Source organism: Papilio machaon, chromosome Z (assembly GCF_912999745.1).
Source record: "Papilio machaon chromosome Z, ilPapMach1.1, whole genome shotgun sequence".
In the NCBI taxonomy this organism is placed as follows: Eukaryota; Metazoa; Arthropoda; class Insecta; order Lepidoptera; family Papilionidae; genus Papilio; species Papilio machaon.
The window spans coordinates 4,166,071-4,186,024 of NC_060016.1; the positions used below are offsets into that span (position 1 = coordinate 4,166,071).

Consider the following 19,954-nt stretch of genomic DNA (forward strand, 5'->3'; position numbering starts at 1 on the left):
TATTCTTACACATTTCACAAGTAGTTGTACATTGTCTTAGTTCTTTCAAATTTATAAGCAAATATATCATTCTTCAAGCACATGTTATTTCTCAAATACACATAGTCAATATTTTAAAAATATGTTATCCAAAATTACAGTTGCTTAATGACATATAGACCGATAAACTTTCTTGACCCGATGGGCATTAATGAAGTATCGCATTCCATCCCCTACCAAGGACAAAAATGTGCCACAAAATCTTTTTCGGACTGTGTCTGTCCTGTTAATGACATCGTGTGTAATTTTCTATGCGTACAAAAGTTTATACAAATTTTCTGACAGACTACGATAGCAGCAAAGTGTCTTTCAACGGGCCAGATAAATTTGTCGCACTATACAAATAGTTTGATTTCTTAATTGACATAGATGTCCACGAATATACTGAGCTTGTAAAATAGTAGCTTTTAACTTTTTATATTGTAATAATCTTAATGTATAACTTTATTACAATTAATTAAATTGTTTGGTTACGCAAATCCTTAAAAAATAAGCAAATCAATATTTATTAATAAACAAAATTGTATTGTAAACAACAATATTGGGATTGTAAATAGACAGTATTCTGCATCCTTAACTAATTCGAGCGACTCATTCGCAGTTTCACTTTTCCACTTAGACTGTAAAAGAATTGAGTTTAATAATCCTTATAGCTTAGCAAAATAACCGTTGTTTTTAATTGATAACATATGAAACATTAAAGCTCAACAATCGTTATATGCGAAAACTTTATCTCTCGTTCATTCTGTAGAAAATATTGGTAAAACTCTGATTTTTTTTAGATCGACAAAGCGTGAAGGCACTTTAAGCTTTGTAGAAAATAGCGTTGGTCGGTACTATGTTTTATTATTGAAGTAGGGAACAGAAGACAGAAACCGCTCACTCATGATGATGTTCTACTCCATCAGCCAATACCGCCTGAGGTTGGAAAGAACGTACAATGCTGATGAGTGCTGTATAGGTTCCAGCGAGCAGTCCAACGATCCCGATGATGAAGAGCAATGCGTCTTTTAACAGAAGTAACTTTGGCTTTTTGGGATACTGCAGGAATGATTCCATGATGGCCGGAAAGCAGATCCCGAGAGCTGAGAGGCAGAGCGCACCGAACAGTGAGATGAAAAGTCCCAGCCGTGGCACCGATACCGCCAATACAACTGGAAATAGTCATTTGTAATATTATTTGATTATTTGGATACTCATAGATATTGATAGTAAAAGAAAAGGCAGATCAGATCCTTTAATGCCATCCCTTAATTACTAATACGAGCGATACGTTGGGTAAATACTAGTAGCAGTAGTTTTAGTTATCTATATAAATTATGTTAAACTTACAAGTCAGTAGGCAAAGTGCTACTCTGAGAGCATATTCCCAAACACGCAATCTGTTGGAGCCAGATTCCTCGAGCCACGGCAGCAGGTATCCTTTCCACAGTACCTCCACTGGTACGTAACAATGTAGTCCGTAGCTAATAAAGATGGCGACTGCGAACATAACTATCACTGTCGTTGCCAACCTGCAAATCCAACAACACTACATATTATTGACTCGATCATGGGTAAAAGGATAAAGTACCTAGATGCCATTGAAACAGAACATTCGTGGAATGGAAAGATTCATTTTATTTTTAAACGATTGTGCATCGATTATATTTCATATATTTGTATTGTATCGTTTGTCCATTGACGTTTTACAATGTCCTATTTGTAATTTGTTTTTATTGCCCAAAGGTCGGTCTTAGGTAATGAGCAAGGCTAAAGGTAATTAATCGATCTCTTTATGTGGTTCAGAACTTGTATCCAGACATGGCGCCGTAATGGACTTCGCCCTTAGCTATTATACTACAAACATAATCATACGGAATGTGGCACACCGCGCTGGAATTGTTACCGATCTATTGTTACGTCATTCTCAATTGATCGTGGATTCATATTTGTCATAATGATTTGTTGACGTTTATGTTATGTATTACTAGTTGAATATATAACAAGATAAGAAAAGATAGACAAATGGAAGTATATAATGTTATTTCCAGAGTACATAATTTTATCCTATAATAACGGTCTATATTAATTTAGATGATCAATAAGTTGTATGTAAAGTACTAACGGGTCCCCCTTCGGTAAGTCCAGAGTGATAGAGTCGCTACAATCCGAGACGCAGAATACGTAACCAAGGGCACCGACTGCGACGTAAAGCAGGACGATAAATGTCATGCCGGTGTTGAGTACGCCGCACGGGCGACCAAACGCCTTTGGAGTTTTCATGTTGTTCTCTAAAGCGATCACCTTTAACAAAAAAAGAGTCTTGTGGTATTGCAAAAACAGCAAATATTATTTCAACGTTAAAAGTAGCTTCGCTATAAAATATATAAATTTTTATAGGCAAACACAACATTCATGGAAACAAGAGGGGTACAAAAGCAAAAAAATAAATAAACTGTGGAAATAAAATTTAACTTACAACTAAGAAGTTAGTAATTATTATACAGCGATGAAGCTACTAAATCCAGTAAAACTTAAACACAAACGGAGTATGCAAATACGCAACTCCAATATTAACTAAAGTTTTTTTTATTATAATAATTATGACATTCCCCCCGTGTTTCGGTTTGAAGAAAACCGCAAGAAGGACACCATAACCCTATTTACCTGCTTGTGAAACCGTGCTTCTGTCTCTCCGATCTTGCATCAACACATTGTTTACACTTGACTAGTAGACTACGGTACACTTAACATATTTTTGTACAACCACCCCGACAAACAACAAATGCAAAGACTTGACTAGTAGAGAACAGAACATAACATACAAAAATAATGTCCCTTGACATATTTTTGCTATTCCCTTAAGTTCAACAGTTTTTTCAACGGAATGCTATCAGTTATATGAGAAGAAATGTTTCGCCGGAAATATTTTGGAATTTACGAGCTATAGCCAAATATGCAGTTTTATACGATTAATGTTTTGCTTTCGAACCTGGTTTATAAAATTTAGCTTAGAAATGACCTTATTTGCTAGAAGACTAACGGGAGGGCAAACTATAGGTTCCCTGACGTAGTATACTCCTCTGCAATTGAGGTGAGCTCTGGATCTTGTATTCCTTTTACTGGCGTGTGCGTATTGTCCGTGTGAGGTATCCTTGCTATGCACATCGGGCATATCCAGCCTCGTGGAGCTTTAGTCAACCGAGGAAGACGGATACAATCCTTGTGATAAGTTTGATAACATTCTATGCAATTAATAACGTCGTGACCAACAGTAGCTAACAATTTTCTGCAACCGCCACATTTCGCCATTTTATAGTGTGTTTGTAATCTCTAAGCTTATTATTGTGTATTACTGATGTATTAACGTACTGTATTAAAAATACCAAATTAGTGGAAATACATTAATTGTCGTAAGCACAGTATCGTCTTACGTTAAGACTGCACGGATGCGCGAGCGGGTATGCGCTTTTATTGCACCGTATAATGTGAAATAAATGCATTCAAGGTACATACAAATCATATACGCAGCAAGAAACAAATCGCTTATAATGAATACATTATACGTATCCTCCACTTCTCATAAAAATTCGCATATCAATGGTGTCACAATACGCTTACATACATACTTTCGCAATCGTATTGTGCATTCGCTTTATACTTCGCAAATTTACTTAAAACTTTTACAAAAGTAATACTCACCACTCCAACCGCTGTCAATGCAAACAATATGGTCCCGAAGAATAAAGGAAATGTTTCCGCAGAACCCCACAGGTCCAATGGTTCAGTGGACTTCTCGCCGGAGAGAAGGAAGTAGATAACAATACCGAGTCCCACAAATGTCATCAAGTTGGCCACCGCGGAAAATGGTGCCAATAATTTGAGACTAGGTATCAAGTTGAAAGCAATCAGCGGCATAAGAATGATTAACATGTGAATTTCGACTGCCATCTCGTAGTAAGGATCGACCACCTGAAAAGTAAAAGAAATTATAATTAAAATAGCCACGTAATGATATAATTAGTTAAAAATATTGTTCCCCTATGATAAATAATACTCATCGAATGAAACTTCACTATTTGTCTTCTGAACATTTCGTTCGGCCGCTCAGACTACAAGCGGTCATAAAACTATTTGGGCAAAAAAGTGTTAGTTGTAACGTGTGAAATAAATATAGTTATTTTTTGTTAGCTATCATTTTTGTCCTTGATAATTTTCGTATACACAGTAGCGTTGTAGCGTCAATTTTCAGCATAATCTTTGTTGTATTCCGATCGTCTTTAGGCGAGGATCATCGAATATTTATGTTTTGTCCTCGCTGCTAATGATTATTTCATGAACCGCCTTGGAATATAAATTGACAGAAACAACTGAAAAACATGCACGTTACAGGATCACATACGATAAGATACTGAACATCGGTTATCTATCATTCTCACCCCGAGTTTCCATTGATCAAACACTCGTATCAAAACATCATTATTTGTTTTGGCTTTTAAATTTATACTACTATTATGGAGAGGAAAGATTTGATTGTTTACATTGAATAGGCGCCAAAACTATTGGATAGTTTGGATAAATTCTTTCACTGTTGGGAAGCTACCCCCGAGGTGACATAGGCGTAGGTGACACTTTACTAGATTTTTTAATTCCGCGCGAACGAAGTCGAGGATTTCAACTATATTTGAACATAATTTAATAATTATAATAAATTAATTAAAATGTCCTCACATAAAAATTTCTACAAAAATGTGTCTTTTCCTCGTCTGTAATACTCGTGACGTATTATGTAACGTTCGTGTGATATTTCCGCGTGTATTTATACGAAGGACGTGCTGCCATTTGATGAATACTGACGTATGAAGCTAGGACGACCGCTGACCCTGCTGTATGTGCCAGCCCACTTAACCAATTGCACGACTCGTCTCTAGCTGTATTGTAGCGTATCCGCCGAGCCTCCAAACGATGGTCAACGGAAGTTAACCTCGTGTTGTATCAATACGCAATTAATGCTTAGCGTGATTTGCCAATAAAGATGAAATGCGAGTAGCTTTTGTTTTATGACTGGGTTAAATATTTATTTTTTTAATATCTTTATCAGACAAAAAGAAAGCCTTACTGTGGGTTTGAGTTGAAAGTGAGACTTGTATTTACGCATATTGTATCTCACATTTTCTTTGTTTAAAAAAAACAGAATCAACAATATCAATCAATACAAGTATCATTGCAGTCGGAACACATAGTAATAAAACACTACAAGATTAAGAAATAAATAGTTTTTACCTTCTTAATATTATCAGCGATAAAAACGATGTAGACGCAGCAAATTCCCAACTGATAAACGACGAGGAATACGTCTACAGTAATGGCGCAGGGCCTTGCAAGGCTACGGAATGCCGGCGGGCCGTTGCTGAACGCCGTAGCCGCCGCGGCAGGGTAGGACAGCAGAGGCACTTGGAGTTTCTTGCACGCCGCGTACTGAGAACGTACCTGGGAAGAACATATTAAACTTAAAATATTGTTATACATCAATTTTTCTTCTAATAAAAAGACAGCGTGACAATACGTAGAAAGAAGTGACGACAGAGGTTGACTTGAACACTTTTTTGAACATTTTTTTTAAACGATACTTGGGTGTAAGACAGGTGAAAATCGTATGATGAATAAAAACTGTAAAAAATAAAAAAAAAACATACACGAAATGAGAACCTAAGTAATATATTAAGTGGTTGTGTTGGTGCAACGCTTATTTAAAATAATACGCCTTGATTAGCTTTTCTAACACAGAGATAACCTTTTAACCGATACAAAGCTTGTGCTGGCGGATGCATTTTATCAGTTTACTATTACCCGAGCAAAGCTGAAGCGAATTACTAACGTTATTACTCATGCGCAGAAGCTTTGCCGATGGCCTAATGACATTACGTTTATTAACGGTACTAAGCAGAGGAGCTTGTGTCGCGGTCGGTGTTAGTGGGAGGTGTAGTCGTTAACTAGAAAGGTAAACTAAAATCAATTTTCATATTTACTCTCGACTCACAACGTTAGTGAAATAACTTAATTTCGAGATTTATGGTTAGGGCGCCGCCCTACTAGCTAATTTTGATTGATGACAAAACATAATTTGTAAATAGCCCGTGTGTCTGAGTGAGAATTTCTGTAAAAGGTTTTACAGTTAACCGTAACTAAATAAACTTTTCATAAAAGGTCCTTCGCTTTTTATTTTTAACTCTGTAAAGATTGTGTATTAACCTACTTGGAATCGATATTCAGTTAAATAGTATTGGGGGACAATGCAATGCTTAATCTAACATCTATCGCTTCTTAAAAAAATAGACAGTTACAATGCGTTTCAATTATTATCATGTTATCTCGAAACTCATTTTGTAATCAGATATACATAAATACTGTTTTTATTTCTCTATAAATATGTATAAGTATCTTTTTGAAGCAATAATGATGTAAACAATTCTTTGTTGTATTTAGCCATAGTGAGACAATCCAATCGTGAAATTTTGGTTATGAGTATTTAGTTAGAACTGCGAGTATTTGATTCCTTCACAACTACCCAAAGTTTTCAAACTCACCTTTTCTAAATAACTATATTATTTTAAATATTTTTCTTTAGTGACTTAAATGGGAATCGTTGTTTTTTACATAGCTTGTTTGTAATACATTTATCGTACGAGAGTAATTGACAGTATAGAAAGGAAGCAGAGCATTTTGTCCTCCACATGCTTGGTCACATATTTCAACCTAACCCGTGAACTAGAAACGTCATTCTACGTAGTGGTGTCCACGTACCGTTCTATATAATTTTTATTTAACGTTTAATTTAAACAGTTATCGTGATTGTTGATTTTTTAGTTTGTCATCAAGTGAAAATCACTAAACATCGATTGGAGGCTATGATCAATCGACGCTATGTCGCAGAATATTATGGGATATTAACTGTGTGAATTCCTTTAACCTTTAAATTTTTCATGGCAATCTATCCATTAAAGCTTCTTTTATGGTATAGGTTGCCACGGTAAAGTTAATTCTTTTCAAAATAACATTGTTTGTGGGAAAAGAAAAACTTGTGAGTAGGTGTGGGCAACAACTACACATTATCACAATCCAAACTTTAAGAGGGCTCGCAATTTTGCACGAGATGTTACGTATAACACTATTTTATGTATCGGCAGGACGTAATCCCGACGAAATCCCCATCATGAGGGAGGGGATGGAGCAGACGCTCGTGCGTGCTCTTATGAACCTGTGAGATCGCAGCTAACTACTGTCCGTCCATAAGTTTGAGTCATATAATATGACATGGATGGTACTTACCAAGACATGGAGGCAATGCGTGACAAGTATGCCAACCAGCACGGTGGCCACAATGCCGGTGACGAGGCCGGCTCGGGCGAAAGCCTGCGGCATTGCAAGTATTCCAGTGCCAAGACTGCATTTGAGCAGATGCACTAAGGTCTCCAAGTTGCTGTAATATTGTTACAACATTAGACAAAATCAGTCACTAAATCGGCTTATCTCGACAGAGTTAACAATGTTATATACCATATAGTCATAATAAAATTTAAAGTAACCTCAGAATATAGTTCACTTATCATTTATACATGGAAAATAACGAAACAAGGGACCAAATAAAAAGTCGAATTTGTTCTTCAGAAGTAATCAACAACTGTACTTACTTTGTTGGTTTCTCTAATTGCCGATGAAGATGCGGGTCGTAATCAACTGAATTATCATCTCTAAAAATAGTAGAATCAAATTAACTCGTTTGATAAATATATGTAAACCTTTAAAGAAATCATTCATTCAGTAGAGTGCTAGCAAATATTTGGTATTGTGTGCTGCGATGGTGTTTTCCATCATATCACTTATTCCATTGAGTTATGTTGTATCAAAAACATTTTTATTTACATGTATTAATTAAAGTAAAATGTAAAAGTAAACAAACGATTTGAAAACTTTTAATCTCTCAATGTTTTTAGTTTTCAATTTCCAACATATTAATCAAATGATTGAGATTTTAATACTAAACTTTAAATTGTTTTTTTTTCTTTAACTTTCTACAAGACTTTCATTTAAGTTAGTACTTACTTATCAGGGCTGGCTGGAGCGGTGTTATTAGATGTCGGCTCCAGTCGTATCGTCTCCATTTTATCTTCCATTTTGTTTCGAATCTAATTAAACAAAAATGAGACATTTATTTCTAATTGTTTGCTAAATAACTTAAACAGAACACAATCAAAAATGTTTGTTAAATAGTAGAAATCAAAGGCTCCCATATTATCATATAAAAAAATCTGATATTATAGGAAAGTCAGTAGACTAGATTCTTTGAATGGTCTAATTATTTTTTGTATTAGTAAAATGTAATAAAAACTGGGCAATGTAATTATGATGAAAATAATTATGACCAAAGGATGTAGAGTGATTTTAAAGACAAATCTGTTAACTAATAAGTTACTCTTATATTAGTTACTCTTACTATAGAAATAAAATGTTGAGTTCTTACTTAACGCTAACCGTGGGTTTCCGAGACCGAAATCCCCGTTCAAAATAATATATTGTCATCACTCAGTTAAAGATAATGACAGGGATGACAATCTTATCTATATATATAAAAGAAAGTCGTGTTAGTTACACTATTTATAACTCAAGATCGGTCGAACTGATTTAGCTGAAGATTGATGGGGAGGCAGCTGAGAACTAGGAGACGGACATAGGAACTTCTTTATCTTGTATGCATTTTTTATTCATTCCGCGCGGACGGAGTCGCGGGTAAAAGCTAGTATGTTTTATATATAGGCTTTGGTTTTAGAACCAACGGTAAAACAGTTTGTCTTATTAACTTCTAAGTTTTCATGTTCATTGAAACTTTGTCATTAAGACGTTGTGATACTGGGTTTTAAAAATTTATTTCTAATACTAATTAGAGCTAGATAGGCTGGAGCTACAAGCGATGGACTGGCAAGAGAAGGCACAGGACAGGCGACTCTGGTGATCTCTTGTGTCGGAGGCCAAGACACACTTTGGGTCGCTGCGCCAGCGGAATAAGTAAGTAATGAACCAAAATATTTGATTCAATAGGTTTCAAAATTAAATAATTTTTCAATATTTTTTTTAATCAAATTTACATGTGCTGATAATTTATCAATAAAATATAAATATATATCATAGAATATAAATTATAACATTGACGTTACTTATTTCTTAAATATAGTATCTGAGCAAACTCTGTATGCAATACTATTGTGATTTCCCCTTCACTTAAAAATTAATAGTCGTCTAAAATAAAGGATGTGAGCATTGAATCAGTGATCCGGGGACTGGTTACGTACATAGGTCGCAGTTTAATCGATACTGACTGCGGATCAAACTTCACAAACTAAGGGGGAATGTGTTGTAGCAAGTTAAATACTATTTAAGAATGGTTCCGTTGAACTCTACTGTTTGACACTTGAGTTATATTGTCATCCCTTTCAATCTCTTTGACAAAATAGAGACAAGTACAAGTGTCACGCTAATAATTTTACTTTTAAATTCAATGTTACCATGGTGATCACACGGTTGTTATTTTTACCGTAGGTTTCTGTATAAAACATATCGTCATCGTCGTTGGAAGAAAGAAGTATACATATAGTATGAAGTAGTAGTAAGTATATAAGTGAGGTTGAAGTTAAGATACGGTAATATAAAAAAGAACTGGAATCTTTAGATTAGATTAGAAAGAAAGATAGGTAAAGAAAACGAACTGATGATATAGCTATTTTAATAATGTTTAGGTAACGAGATGTTTATGTGTAAAAAAGTAAGACTTAGAAGATGTTTATTATTATGACTCACCGTGGGTTTTTGACACCAAAATCTCCGTTTAAAACATATTGTTATCTCTATTTTGTCTAATACAATGAAAGGGATGGCGATATTTTGTATATAGAGGTTTTGGTCTCAGAAAGCGACGGTTATTCAATAGCGAAACCGAAGAATCACAACATTTACTATACGCATTCGAATCGAGTTATCGATTGTGTCTGAGTATGTTTGAAGTATGTAAGATTTTACAGTACCACGTTTCGTTTTCAATACTCTGAAAACTGAACAATGTATGCTTTCTAAGTTAATGTAATTGTTAAATCTACTTACGGTAATTTATTTATTTAGAAACTAGCTGATGCCCGCGACTCCGTCAGTACGGAATTAATAAAAAACTTAATAAGTAGCCTATATGTTTTTCCAGACTATGTTCTACATCTGTGCCAAATTTCATCAATATCCGTTGAGCCGTTCCGCAGATACCTTCAAACAAACATCCATCCATCCATCCATCTGAACATTCGCATTTATAACATTAGTAAGATATACCGAATAATCTAATACAACTAATTTGCCACTCCCGAAAGTCATGCATAAAAATATATTGTCATTTCTTAGAAAAAATAGAAATAAATTATCACAGTGGCAACTCACACTAAAACGGATACACAATAATGGGTTTGTGAGATTTGAGTAGTAAATTCTATTGTTATACATGTGTCGTAGGCGCTTTGGTTGCCACGCCTACGGGACAAGCACGATTCGCGAAGTCGGCAGTTATGTAAATAATGCTATTTAAAAACCACGTTACAATTACGAGCTACAGGGACACAGTTCGAGCGGGCAGGTATGGCGCCAAACGCCCTGATTTTTTCGCGTATATTAACTAAAATGAATATTTCAAACATATTTTATTACATTACATTATCGTTTGATTAAGTATATTTAGTATACTTTAAAGGAATTTGTTATTCGCTTTAGTAAATTTTCTGCGCCTATGTATCAAAAGCTTTCGTAAAAGCTTCTTTTATCAAATAAAATTCATCGTGAAATAACTTTCTTTTTCTTAAAGCAATTTTTTTAAGCGAAACATAAAATCGATTAAGTCTATAAGCTTTTTGCTTACTACAACTATGTGCTTCGGTTTTAAATGAAGCTAATTGTATCTTCAGAATTTCAGATATTTATTTTATTACATACTTGTTGTTCTTTTTCAATGTAGTCAACGTTCTTCTTTTCGTTGTTGATATTCGTTCTGGGAATTCAATAGTAGAGACGCTCGCCGTCGCGTCGACTGGGGCACTGAGGCAACACCACTCCAGCGTCCCGACGACACCCGACCTTCCCCTCTCGCCCCCGCCTCACCACGTCCCCCGCGTCTTTACCGTGTGCCGTATCGTCGATCATCTCATTCATATTCAGGATGGCCAATACGCTTTCAAAATACGGACAGTGCTAGTAATTTATCACTTATTAATCTTACTCTTACTAATATTATAAATGCGAATATTTAGATAGATGGATGGATTGATGGATGTTTGTCTGAAGATATCTTCAGAACGACTCAATGAATCTTGATGGAATTGGGCATAGATATAGAACATAGTCTGAAAGAATATATAATCTACTTACTAAGATTTTTTTTAATGCCGCGCAGACAGAGTCGCGGGCGACAGCTAGTACAGAATATATTGTAGCAGTGGAACAATTCACAGTGAATCTCCACTGTAAGCTGTATTACGACAATATTTTCTGATTAACTTTGAAGAAACAGTGATAGGGTTCATATACGAGTACAAGTGGTACGTCATTCACATATGTCATTGCTAAGCTCTTCAGACACAGGTTCTATATTCAGGTACCTAGTTCCTAGTTTTTTTTGTTCTATAAAGGATTTTTTGTATCATTTTAATAATATTTATATGCGAAAGTTTAGATGTATAGATGGCTGGATGGATGTTTGTTCGAAGGTATCTCCAAGTCAAGTCAACGGATCTTGGTGAAATTTGGCATGGATGTAGAACATAGTCAGGAAAAACACATAGGCTACTTATTGGGTGTTTTTATTTTAAATTCAGGGCGGACGACTCCTAGTATTTTATAAAGGTGATCAAACAGGACATTTATAAACTGTTTATAAATACCCGTAATTTGAATGCTAAGGGAATATTGAATAGGAAACAATGAAATGTGTACCCAAAAATCATGGTACAGCGATGCACAAAAACATTTAAATAAATCAGTTGTTGATATTTCTTGTCTTTTCACAATGTTTATCCCGCTGTGTCGTTAACGTGTGGTGATCCTTTTAATTTGTTGCTTTACGTGTGACGACTCATATCTGTAACCTTAACAACCACTCGTCTAATAAATTGTCGTACAATTGATATGAAGTCAACATGACCCTTTACAATTAAACAAAATTGATGCAAAAATAAAATGTTGGCGCCTGTTGCAAGTTCATAGCGCCATACTATTTTTCTAAAAGACTTGTTTGCTTGATTGAGGATATTTGCTTTTTTTTGATCCAGACGTATTGATATAACCAAAATGTCTGTATAAAAACATATCGTCATCTCTATCTTTGACAATACTGAGATAACAATATGTTTTAAACGGAGATTTTGTTCTCAGAAAATCACGGTAAATCATATAACTATGGTTAGAAGGACGCAAGTAATATTTTTAAATGTTTGTTATTCACGATACATTCTCCCAATTTCAGCTGTGAATGATTTGGGAGTTTTAATAAATAATTATTTCTTCAGTATCTATTTTGCATTCACTAGAGCTTTTAACTGTTTAAAATTTAAATATGTAATTAAATTTATATAATTATTGCCGAAAAAAAATGGGTAAGTACTTTTATAGCCACACATACAATGTGGCAATTTAATTTCAGTGCAGAGTTCAGTGACATCTAAATTGTCTATTCCGGTTGCTTATCAAGAATTGTCCCTAGTGCACTAATTTGGATTAGTTATGGTTTTTAATTGATACAATTTCAAACCACGAATTTCAATTTATGAAAACGACGTATATGGTTTCATATTAATTCTAAGAATGTTTCCTTATTAAAACGTAGCATTTTTAAATATATAAGTACTCTCTCTCTGTAGCTTTAATAGTTAACGGTAGCTTTGACGTAACCATGTCAAGTATCCACTTTATCGCTCACTTAAGTTTAAAAATATGTTTTGATATTTAGCTAATATTCCGAGGCTTTTTATTCAGTTACGTCTTTGTAGCTACGTAGGCGACTGACTCGTAGTTTGATTCATCAAATCGACTTATTTTCGAATTACGTACTAGACAGTAATACAGTACATAACTGCGTTGCAAAGAATCATTCGGATCGAATAATATATTGGATGAACAGGATACAGTGGACCTAGCACGAATATTTGTTACAATCGCCATTGTATCGACTATTAAAATTTGTGCAGCGCTTCTATCGGGCGTAAACTACACTAAAAATCTCATACTAATTTTGACATAATTGACAATGACGATACGAAGGCGTTTATCACAAACATTTGTGCTAGGATCACAGTTATTTTTTTTCTTTTTTTGGTCACATCTCTTAACAAATTAAAAGTGACCCACTACGCGCGTCAAACCTAGCCAGGAATATCTCTACAAAGTTGTAGGATACTAATGGCTTAAGTGGATGATATGAATCGTAGGTGGCAGAGGGTTACCAAGAATAGATTATGTTAACGAGAACGAATGAGTCTCGAAGAGAGTTCTTCACAGTGAATACAATTGTAGTCGATTTGATGGCTATCTATGTACACGTGTTGAGGATAAAATAAAGCGAGGTCGAACGTTCCTCGAGTTATCGATATAAGAACCAAATGCTCCTGACACGTGGCATAAATAAAAAAGATACATACACAGTTCCTAACAAAAACTACTAATGTTTTATTCTTGCAAGGATTTACTATTTAACAACCGTTATATATACTAGAAGTAAACGCTACTTAATTTAGTTTTACTCGAAAAGTTTCATTTGAAAAGCAAAACTAATTAGACGGTAGTGCTATGCAAATTCAACTTGGTTCATGTTGAATGAGTCAAACTATTGTATACCTATCTTGTTACACTTCTTAGACATTTCATTCAGTCATTCAGCTTTACTTATATTAATTAAAAATTTTGATTAAGTCCGTCTACAACGAACGCCAAGATATCGTCGGTCTTAATTATACAGAGTGATGTGGAACTCGTTTCAAAGAAGCATTTTTGATATAAGTATATATTTTTACGAAATTAATGTTATTCATTAAAATTATTTGAATAGAGTCTGGTTTTAATTTGTGTACATATAATAATGAGCACAAATGTAAAGAAATTAGAACACTGAAACTCTGCGATAAATGTTGGAAGCCACAAAAGCATCATCGTAATTTCCATAGCTTCCTTTGCGACAACGATACTAGATGGGAAAATTGATTCTGAGAAGTGTAGATAGAATTTTCTTGTGCAGTGACCAATAATCATTGTTAAACAACAACAATAACATAACGCACGCCCGTAACCCAGAGGGGTAGGTAGAGACCATGGACCTTCATTTGGCACGGTCCTAACACTCCTTTCGGTTCTTCTCCATTCATGCTCATCTACGAGTACATGCTATTTAATTTCATATCATTGTAATATTTTTAATGAATTTAAACGAAATCGTTATGTAATAATAATGCGGAATATATGTATAAGATATTAAGTTGTAGGATAATTTCTTTTATTTTTGGATCTTTCAAAACAAATGTATAGAATAATTTTATTCCGCAATAGATAAGTTCGAATCGACGTACTCCTTTGTAATAATTAGAGACCATTAGACAGGACAATATCTTCCCGCTCGAGGAAAAGAATGCAAATAACTTATACGTACATTTCCTGGTCATAGTTCAGCAAAATACATTAATTATCAATAGACTCATCCAAGGGTTTATTATTGGAATATTATACTAACGAGGAAGTATGATTGTTAAAGCTGCATGTGTTAAAAAGCATTATATGCATTGATTGGCGTAGTTCAAAATTCAATTCCTTTATCGTGTAAATTTTTGTTTGAAATCTTTTATTTTGCTAGAGCTTTTAACTAGAGATTCTTGTTTACTATATATATATAAATCTAATTATACTAAAATAAAGAACAAAGAATATTTGATCAAAGAATAGCAAGCTCTTTTAAACGATGATTAATGCTAGGTTGCTAAGTAAACGATAAAAAATTCAAAGCATAAAATGTATCTATTTACCATGTTATAAAAAGCATTATATTTGATGTACGCAAAACTAGATTTGCAATAAAATAAAAGAAGCGGAATTTTATTATTATTTCTTACTCTTTTTGATTCATGAATTCATAATTAGTAATATTTGTAACTTCACACGAACAAATAACTCGATTTTCGCATACATCGATTGGTGCTTGTTACTAGTTACGTCATTTAGGGTTTCGGCGTCGCGCGGTCAATGACGTCTATGTAAAGAAGTACAACTGAGCACTGGTATAACAACGGGCTGTGATGTCGCTGTCGACAAAAACACTGCAGTCAAACGGACTATGTGCCTTCTGAACCGCATGCGCGTTCCTAACCCCCAGTCTACGTGCCGATTATGGAAATTTTTCCCAATCTTTTAAGTGACCTCATTTTCTTTTACGAGTCACCCTCATTTAATATCTTATTAGTCTAATATTTGCGAGTCGATCTAAAAATTTTAATATTTAAGTTATAGTGAAAGCTTTGAACTTTAATAAAAAGTTAAAGGGTGTCAAAATGAATTTTATATTTAGGTAATCTGTAATATCTGTTTACGCCGTACAGTATGCTTTAAAGCGTTTAGTTACAAAAACTTAAATGACCCGGTGAATGTGGCGTTGTGATCGCAATTAGTTCTGACAGAAGCCTCAGAAAATATTAACTAGAATCAGTCAGACACAGGTTTGCTTTTTCCACCGTGCCGTATAAGTTTGTCCCCATGTAGAAAACCTCAGAGTTTAAATTCCGTTCCATTCATATCATCTTTGTTTAACATGAAATTAATTATGAATTCTTCTTGAAATTATTAAAAAGAAATTTACTGACTGAAGTTTGTGACAGTGTCACAAAGTGTGGCAGTAGTTGGCAGTGACAAGAAGATGACTTAAAGCTTTTTTAAAGCTGCTTGTTTTTCTATAATATTTTATATTTATTTATACAACTTTGTTACATAATCTGTACTATTACCAAATAATAATACTTAATATAATGTTTACCAAAAAGTAGAGTATTTATAGTTATTCTGTGTATAACAAGGGAGGATACAGTATTTCAAAATGTTTGTTTACGAGTTTATGTCCGGGATCGTCGAAACGATCACCGGAGGTGGTGAGTATATAAAAATATATAGCACAAATTATCATATACGGGTATATATATATCATCTTTATAGTTGGACCAAATTTCACTAAGAACGTTTTAGAAGTTTCGGAATTTTTCGGCATTATTAAATTGTGAAGACACGAAATTATTGTGTTAAAATTATTAAATATATTAAATTATTGTATATAAATTTATTTTATAACTTCACTTAAGAAACTTAATTATTTTCAGCTGAGGAAGGGGATTTTGATCCCCACCAACATAGAAAAATAGAAAAGCCTACGACGTAAGTGTAGTACTTATTTCATTAGGTTCAGAATTCTGATTAGTTTATTGAGTATTCAAGCAATTTTGAAAAAACTTTGAAGGAATATAGTACCTACTACTTACTAGTATTATAAATGCGAAAGTTAAGATAGATGGATGGATGGATGGGTCAACGTATCTTGATGAAATTTGGCAGAGATGCATACATGTTAGGTTTTTTTTTAATTCCGCGCAGACGGAGTCGTGGGCGACACCTACTTTGTTAATATAATAATCATTAAAGAATAATTATTTCCTTATAATTGATAGTTATTATAGATAACAGATTTACTAACCTCTATTAAACGGACAGGATATAAGCCGTGGTATTTTGTGCCTATTTGATTTTTGCCATTTTGGCGCTGATGGTTGCGGAACAGAGTAAAAGTTGTCATTTCCAAGCAGTACAACAGATTTATTTCTTCGATAATGTTCCTTTTTTCAATTTTTATTAGGTATTCGGAGACAATGATTCATATGTTGAAAGGCAGTATCGGAGCTGGTATATTGGCCATGCCCTCCGCTGTGAAGCGCCTGGGCATCATTGTGAGCATCATAGGTCTTATACTCATCGGATGTTTGGCTACATACTGTATTCTTTTATTGGTTAGTAATTTATTCCCAGTAATGTATTTTGAAAGGTGAAGTCTACATTGCATCTATCTTCGTTTTATTTTCAGTAAAAGATTGTCTACTTTTGGACATAGATAATGTATAGAGGTTACTTTTTTGTTTAAAAAGATAAAATACCCACACATTTAATATGAATTGAGTTCCCAAAATACGAATATTTCATAATCTATGTGCACTTTAGACTTAACAAGGCGACCATTACTTTTTAAAGTTTTCAAAATATATTATTATTTTATTTATTAACTGGCCGTTGCACAGAACTTTGTCTACGTGAAAATAAAATAAAATAATAAGAAACATTGCCTTATTCACCTGGGCATAGTTCATCTTCCTAACATTGAAAAAAAAAAGATGAAATCGATTCTTCAAAAAATCAAATCTTTCCTCTTTAAAATAAGTATAAAAATAATGCATCATCCTAATAGAATAATTTGTAATATGGAATATAATACAAAGTAAATAAAAAATACCATGAATAGTAAATACAACACGGACAATCCAGAAATGTAACGGCGCAATTGGACCGCGAAATCGGCGCGGTTTAGCGCTGCAGGCATGGACGTCCGACAGGCCTTGCCAGCAGCACGTGATACAAGCCGTTGTTGAACAGAGAAAATGTTGTCATTTTGTTGAGAAGTGAAGTGTGTAATATTCTTCTCGATTTCCGCAGTAGTTTCGTTTGGAAATGAACAACGTTTATTTTAATAATGTATGTAAATAGTTGTTGCTATTGATTTTAACAAATTTCCTTAATACAGATTGAGGCACAGTACGAGCTGTGCAAGCGATGGCGGCGGGGATACATTGCCTATCCAAAGTCTATGATGCTAGCCGTCCGAGACGGCCCTCCCTCACTCCGCTGGGCCGCCATGTCACTTTATTACTTCGTCGAAGTTGTTCTCATCTTTTGGCAGCTTGGCATTTGCGTTATTTTCTTTGTGTTTGTTGCAGAAAATTTCAAACAGGTAATAATTTTTATATTCTATTTCTTTTAAGCTTCTTAAATTTTAATATTAATAATAATAAGTTCTTCAGCTGGATGGGATTTGTAATGAACCATTAGTTTATTCTGCTTTATTAAATTCAAGATTTAAAAAAAAAACTGTTCGGAAACCAGTACATATGTCATGTTACCTTAAAAATGTTAGTTGAATATGAAAATTTTATAATGTTTGCAGATATGCGATTTCCATGGTTACGAAGCATCTCTGAGACTGCATCTTTGTTTCGTGTTGGTACCAACGATACTGTTGAATCTTGTGAAAGATCTCAAGCTAATGACTCCGCTTTCGTCGCTCTCAAACATAGTGACAATATTCGGACTGATCTTGGTGTTCTTCTACTTGATAGAGGATGACGTGGTTTTGGACGATGAAAAATTACGCCTAAAAAGATTCGATGATGTACCTATATTCATAGGAACAGCTCTGTTTGCACTCGAAGCTGTTGGTGTGGTTTGTAAGATTTGAATCGAAATAATTTGTGATTGAAGCAAATTATATCTTAATAGACAGAGATTTATCATTTCAGATACTCGCTTTAGAATATAATATGGAGGAACCGAAACGTTTCGTAGGTATGTTGGGACTTTACAGCATAGGGATGATTACTATAATAACGTTATATTTGATTGTCGGTGTATTTGGTTATCTTAAATATGGAGAAGAGATTAAAGCTACAATTACATTAAATTTGCCTCAAGAACAAAAGTAAGTTGGCTTTGATTCATTTTTTTTTAATTTAGTTCTTTATTGCTTTAAAGAGATTTTGATATAGTTTCTAAAATTAGTGTTTTACTTAGTTTCGCAAGTAAATTTTTCTCTTTTAATATTGTACGATTGATACTTGACTTTTATTTTAGAAAAGCACAAGTGGCAAAGCTTATATTTGCGTTGGCTATATTCCTAACATTTCCTCTACAAAACTTTGTGGCGTACAACATGGTCTGGCGACGAGCGAAGAAGAGGCTTCCAGAAAGCAAACACTTCGTCACTGACTACTGTTTACGGGTTGCTCTTGTTATTATACCTTGTGAGTATCAAATAAGTACTTAAAAATTTTGATCAAAGAACTATCAAATTAAACTTTAAAGAGCGTTAGTAACATTTTGCAAATTTTCCCCTTTCCAATTCTTTTACATCAAATATGTCACAAAATATTTTAAAATCCTTTATAGTAGAATAATGTCAAAATTTATATTTCAGGGTTACTTGCAGTGGCGGTACCTCACCTGGGCCCCTTCATATCCTTGTTCGGTGCATTCTGTCTATCGTTGCTTGGTATTATCTTTCCTGGCTTGATGGACCTGTGTTTATGGTACCCGAATAATTACGGAGTACTTCATTATAAATATGTACGCGATGTGTTTATCATGGTAATCGGTATCGCATTCCTCCTTTCCGGATGTTATACAAGTGTATTAGAAATTATAGAAGATTGGTAATGTCACATGTATTGTATTACCATCACAATAAGGGATATCGAATGTACATATATGTTTGTTGTCTTTGATTTCTATTAGTGTAACAAATCTTTTACATAATAAATATTGTGCTCTATATATTTTTTTTATTTTTTACATTTGTAGATTTGGCAAGTGACAAGAACTGGAAACTTTACGTTTTATCAAATTATTCAATGTAAAAATTTTAGCTTGACGATTTCCACATATTTAAGATGTTCGTCGAATAGCTTTATTAAATTTTGCAAATCATCTTTGATCGTTTTACGGACGATCTTTTAATATTTTTTAAGGGATGTTATAATTCATTTTTTAGGATTGATGGAGGAATTGTAAA

The 19,954-nt window shown here is 34.0% G+C and overlaps 2 protein-coding genes across 3 annotated transcripts; one reads left to right on the plus strand and one right to left on the minus strand.

Moving 5' to 3' along the window:
• Positions 1-586: 586 nt before the first annotated feature.
• On the minus strand, positions 587-15,380 carry LOC106719852 (proton-coupled amino acid transporter-like protein CG1139). 2 transcript variants are annotated; one of them, XM_014514313.2, is made up of 9 exons: positions 15,198-15,380; positions 8,125-8,207; positions 7,713-7,772; positions 7,351-7,501; positions 5,305-5,511; positions 3,724-3,993; positions 2,147-2,325; positions 1,372-1,553; positions 587-1,193 (listed from the first exon to the last, which is right to left on the minus strand). In XM_014514313.2, the coding sequence occupies exons 2-9, from the start codon at positions 8,193-8,195 to the stop codon at positions 919-921; spliced, it is 1,395 nt and encodes a 464-aa protein (XP_014369799.1). In that variant the 5' UTR covers positions 8,196-8,207; positions 15,198-15,380; the 3' UTR covers positions 587-918. The 2 variants fall into 2 exon arrangements, with proteins under 2 accessions (XP_014369799.1, XP_014369798.1); XM_014514312.2 differs by lacking the exon at positions 15,198-15,380 and adding an exon at positions 11,044-11,164.
• A 791-nt stretch (positions 15,381-16,171) lies between these two features.
• On the plus strand, positions 16,172-19,599 carry LOC106719770 (proton-coupled amino acid transporter-like protein CG1139). The gene is made up of 8 exons (XM_014514212.2): positions 16,172-16,223; positions 16,449-16,503; positions 16,979-17,129; positions 17,915-18,121; positions 18,335-18,610; positions 18,687-18,865; positions 19,018-19,187; positions 19,361-19,599. The coding sequence occupies exons 1-8, from the start codon at positions 16,172-16,174 to the stop codon at positions 19,597-19,599; spliced, it is 1,329 nt and encodes a 442-aa protein (XP_014369698.2).
• The last annotated feature ends 355 nt before the right edge of the window (positions 19,600-19,954 follow it).

What these genes read in the sequence shown, in the direction of transcription:
- LOC106719852 (XM_014514313.2), bottom strand. Translation starts at nt 8,195, where the DNA reads ATGGAAGATAAAATGGAGACGATACGACTGGAGCCGACATCTAATAAC. An exon ending in GCTCCAGCCAGCCCTGATAA is followed by an intron (nt 7,773 to 8,124) that starts GTAAGTACTAAC and finishes TACTATTTTTAG; the next exon opens with AGATGATAATTCAGTTGATT. An exon ending in CATTGACAGCGGTTGGAGTG is followed by an intron (nt 2,326 to 3,723) that starts GTGAGTATTACT and finishes TTTTTGTTAAAG; the next exon opens with GTGATCGCTTTAGAGAACAA.
- LOC106719770 (XM_014514212.2), top strand. Translation starts at nt 16,172, where the DNA reads ATGTTTGTTTACGAGTTTATGTCCGGGATCGTCGAAACGATCACCGGA. An exon ending in AAAATAGAAAAGCCTACGAC is followed by an intron (nt 16,504 to 16,978) that starts GTAAGTGTAGTA and finishes AATTTTTATTAG; the next exon opens with GTATTCGGAGACAATGATTC. An exon ending in TTGCAGAAAATTTCAAACAG is followed by an intron (nt 18,122 to 18,334) that starts GTAATAATTTTT and finishes TAATGTTTGCAG; the next exon opens with ATATGCGATTTCCATGGTTA.